The sequence below is a fragment of the Echinops telfairi genome, unplaced genomic scaffold, assembly GCF_000313985.2.
Source record: "Echinops telfairi isolate 266 unplaced genomic scaffold, ASM31398v2 ScPeMD7_655;HRSCAF=1070, whole genome shotgun sequence".
NCBI lineage: Eukaryota > Metazoa > Chordata > Mammalia > Afrosoricida > Tenrecidae > Echinops > Echinops telfairi.
Genome location: NW_022104553.1, coordinates 25462580 through 25467267, shown reverse-complemented (window position 1 = coordinate 25467267; position 4688 = coordinate 25462580). Strand labels below are relative to the sequence as shown.

The 4688-nt window shown below is 58.3% G+C and overlaps 1 protein-coding gene across 1 annotated transcript in view; it reads left to right on the top strand.

The window, feature by feature from the left end:
- The first annotated feature begins 285 nt into the window (after nucleotides 1-285).
- LOC105979335 (insulin growth factor-like family member 4) overlaps nucleotides 286-4688 on the top strand; it is a 13669-nt gene continuing 9266 nt past the window's right edge. Inside the window, exon 1 of the mRNA XM_045292664.1 lies at nucleotides 286-403. Within this exon, the coding sequence (XP_045148599.1) occupies nucleotides 286-403 (118 nt within the window). The remainder of the gene's footprint in view (nucleotides 404-4688) is intronic.

The following is a 4688-nucleotide window of genomic DNA, read 5'->3' as shown; positions in this document are numbered from 1 at the left end:
GCTGTGGGTGGGAGTGGTGCGGCTGGTGGTGGTGACGGTGGTGGGAGTGGTAATGGTGGGGGTAATGGTGGTGGTGGTGGTGGTGTTAGAGGTGGTAGTGATGGTGGAGGTGGTGGGGGAGGAGGTAATGGTGGTAGTGGTAGTGGTGGTAGTAGTGGTAATGGTTGGGGGTAATGGTGGTAGTGGTAATAGTGAGTGGGTAATGGTGGTAGTGGTGGTGGTGTTGGAGGGGGTGGGGCTGGAGGGGGTGGTAGTGACAGTGGAGGTGGTGCTGGGGAGGAGGTAATGGTGGTGGTGGTAGTGGTGGTGGTGTTGGAGGTGGTAGTGACGGTGGAGGTGGTGGAGGAGCTGGTGGCAGCGGTGTCTGTAGCTGAGGAGAGGAGGGCAGGAGGGGAGCATGACAGTTGGCCCTTTAGGGTGGGGAGCATCTGAGTCCTGCGACTTCCAACAGGCTGGTTTTGCACCACAGGTAGCTGCCGCTCACCTTGCTCCTGGCTAGCCTTGTGGATCAGACTGTGAGGGAGAGGGAGAGGCCTACTGGTCAATCTTGACCCTGGCTGGATGGGCAGTCATGGGGCAAAGGGAGCACGGAAGAGAAGACGAGGCAGAGACCAGCAGAAATAGAAGAGGGAGGAGCCGCCAGGAGAGACAAGCTGGGTAGAAAGTGTTGGAAAGGAAGAAGGCAGTGGGGGGAGGAGAGAGGGTGGGACGTGGGACCGGGACCGTGGGGGTGGTGATGGAAAGCGGGAAGAGAGAAGGGGGGGACGGGAGTGAGGGAAGGGAAGGGAGGGGGACAGGTGGGGACAGAAGGAGGCGGGGAGCAGCTCTCAGACACCTGGCCTGATGCTGGGCTTGGCGGGAGGCTGAGCAGCCTGGAGGAGCTTGTCCTAGGGCCCCACTTACCCAGCCTGCAGCCGCCGGTCACCATGCCTCTGCACCAGGCTTTCAGCTGGCGAGAAGACAAACAGGAAAGAGAATGTGAGCTGGGGCGTGTCGGGGAGGGCCCTCGGTGCCTCCCCAGGAAGATCAGATGCCAAGGTGCCAGCCCTCCCAACTCTACCAGTCTCATTGGGGAGCCTCCTTTTGAAGAGGGCCCAACCCGGAACAGGCGCTAAAACCAGACTGGAAGGTGACTCCCCCACCCACCCCAAACGCCTCCCTAGTCATCCAGCCTCAGGAGATGAAAGGGGTCTCATCACAGGCACCGGCCCACCCAATGAACCCCTGGGAGTGGAGATCGGGGCAGACGGGAGGGTGGGGTGGGGTGGCTCAGAGCTAGAGACGCCCTTGCGTTCCTTCGTGGCCAGAGTTTCCTGCTTCCCCCACCCCCCCCCCCCCCCCCCCCCTCAAGGCCGCCCCCCCCCCCCAAACAACACCAGGTACAAGAACTCTATGGGCTGTGCTGATTTCTGGACCCCTCAGAGAGGACGTCTCTCCCCCCAGCCCCACAGGTTGCCCACCTGTTGACAGAAGCAGGTCCCGGGCAGGAGGCACCTGGGACACCTGCCCCACCCCCCCCTTTGGAAATCAATCGCGGCAGCCCCGTGCGGCTTTTCCCACGATGGCATCGGATGCTCCTACTTGGGCCAAGGACCCTGCTCTTTGCTCTTTTCTTCGTTTCTTTCATTTCCAGGGCTCAGAATCAAGGATGTCCTGGGAGGCCCTTGATGTCATTGGGAGCCCTGGCTACACGGGGAACCTCATGGGCACTGGGTGGTTCAAGACCACCGGCAGCGCCGTGGGAGAAAGACTTCCAACCGGGCTTTCAACTCCCGTCAGCGGTTACCGTCTCAGACACCCACGTGGGGGTCAGTCGGGGGTCAGCATTGCTGGACGGCAGTGCGGTTGGTGGTGGTGGTCATCATGGAGTCGAGCGGAGTCGGGGTCCCTGGGCAGTTGCACGTGCTAGAGGCTGAACTCTTAGCTGGTTAAACACTTGCTTTGTGGCACGCGACTAAAGGCCATTTAAACCACCCGGAGCTCTCAGCCTTTAAGCTCCTCCGGGGCAGCTCGGATCTGCGCACAGGCGTCTCTAGGATTTCACAGCCACTCGAGGGCAACTAATTACCCGCAAGCGAGGCAGGAGGGGAGGTGAAACCGGCCATCAGAGAGGAAGCCCAGGGAGGTCTCAGCCACGAGAGGGGAGGCGCCACTGGGAGGGGCATCCTGCACCTTCCTGGCAGTGAGAGAGTCCATGTAAAAGCTGGGGTAAAAGCCGGGGTGACCCTAGTTTCTAAGAGGGGGAGAACACCCTCTGGGCCCGTGGTGAACGGAGGGTGGCGGAGGACCAGGCAGGCAGCTCATTGAGAAGTCCACAGCCCTAATGTAGGACCACAAACTCATACATACACATTCGGGAGCTGGCCGGGACCAGAGTCCCTGAATGAGGGCAGTGGCCACCGAAGAGAGCCCGAGCCGTGTGTCCATACCTCCATCCCCGGGTCCACAGGCTGGCTGCTTCTCTTTGCTGAGTACAGACCCTCCTGGATAATTCTCCAGCGTGTCCGCATCCTAGAAATCCGGAGAGGAGAGATTTCACCTCACCACATTCTAAGGCGGCCACTTCAGGGCTGCTTCATTACAGAACAATCCCCCTTATGCCTCCCGAGGGCCCTAGAATTCCAGAGTTGCCAAGCTCCTGAGAAGCCTCGAGGACCCTCTCCTCGCCACCCTCCCCGCTGCTTCCTGCTCTCCCCCTTGGGTAGCCAGGCTCCTGATTTGGCAAAGAGGTTGGAAATGGGTGAGGAGGGACACTCACAGGGCTCCATGTACTCAATCTTCAACTGCACAGTCTTCCTCTACGGGCCCTAAGACTCAGGTGGGTCTGCTTCAGGGAGGCTGGTGTCTCCATCACACTGCAGCTCCAAGATGTTGTCCATGTTGCCTCCCATACCCCCCACCAGGCACCGGCTGGCACCGCAGCCACCCAAGCCCTTGGGGTGTCTGGGAGGCGCAGAATTTGTGTTGGTGCCAGAAAAGCAGCATGACATCCACGCTGTGGTCCTAAAGGGACGCCACTGCCCTTCTTGCCCTCTTCCTCGTGTCTGATGGTGTAGTGGGCTTCACACTGGGCAGCTAACCCCAAGGTCAGCGGTTCAAAACCCCAGCCGCCCCTCGGGAGAAAGATGAGGCTTTCTCCTCCGGGAAGGAGCTGCCATCTCAGAAACCAGTAGAGGCAGTTCTACCCTGTCCTATAGGGTCTCTGTGAGCCGGAATCGTCCGGATGTCAGGGAGTAAGTGAGCATCCAGCTGTCTTCTACCTACTGTCAGGCGCTTGAGGCAGCTTGGAACTAATGCAGGACAATGATAAGGCCATGAGCTATCTGGGTCGCAAAAGAAGCTCTTCGTTGGGGGCAGGCACAATGGTAGCCACGTGCTGGCGGGAATCCACCCCTGGCCAGAGACCAGTGGTGCAGGGAGTCTCTACGGGGACAACAACAGGGTAATGCTGGCAGAATACAAGGGGCTGGGATCACATATGCCAAGGAACTATCTTTCTGTAGCAGGTGAGGGAGAATCGGCATCTGAGAACGCCAAAGGAAAGCATCACTTAGGGGGCATAACTACGGGCCTGATGGCTTCATGGTTACACGTTGGGCTGTTAACCACAAGATCAGTGGTTTGAAACCACCAGCTGCTCTGTGGGAAAAAGACGAGGCTGTCTGCTCCCATCAAGAGTGACAGCCTCCGAAAGCCACAGGGGCAGTTCTAGCCTGTTCTATAGGGTCACTAGGGGTCTGCATTGACTCGGTGGTGGTGAGAGGGTGTGTTAGGTCGGGTTGACCAGAGACACTCATAGATGTGCACGAGAGAGCTTGATATCGAAGGGCAATTGTATATTGAGAAAGCACCCCAGCCCAGTCCCGATCAAGTCCACAGTCTGATCCTTGTCCATAAAGCCCCCTTCAGACTCATGCAGTCACACGTAAGGATGCAAAGTGCAGGCAGATCACAGGCCAGTGGGGGCAAAGTCTTGTGGATTCAATGGTGGTGGAAGCATCTCAGCACTGGCGTTCGTGGTTCTCCACGTGGCTCCTCCGGCTCTTCAACAGGAAGGTGAAACAGAGCGACCGAGAGAGCCTCGGAGAGGCATTGATCTCAGTTGCCCTCCGATCAAGTTTGGACCTGACTGACAGGCGGAGCTCCACCCCTTCACTCTTACTACCCTCAAGTTGACAGGAGATTATCAAACTAGCACAGAGGGTGAGAGAGATGGCCAGCACAGGTTGACCAGGAGTCCACAGGGTATGAAACGCAGGCGGGTTTGAAGCGGCTACAAATCCAATTGGCCTGTTTTCTCAACAGGTTCTTGTAGTCATCAGGAAAGACAGAACTCCGTGACAGTGAGTTGGAACTGAAGACCACGGTACAGCATGCCAGTGCCCCACAACCATTGGCCGTGTCGCTGGGTGCCAAGGAGACACTTTTGACTCATGGTGGCCCCAGGTGACAGAGTGGAATGGCCACGTAGATTCCTCCCGCACATCATCTTTAAGGAAGCAGATGACCAGGGCTTTCCTGAGGTGACCACAGGATGGGTCTGTGACCCCAGCCTTTCACTCAGCAGCACGGGGGCTTCACCATCAGGCCACCGCCAGTCACCTGCAGTGTCAGAAACCAGCTGAAGAGTAACGTCTGTCTGCCTGTGCTCCTGCGAGAACCTTCCTGAGGACAAACAGCGCCAGGTA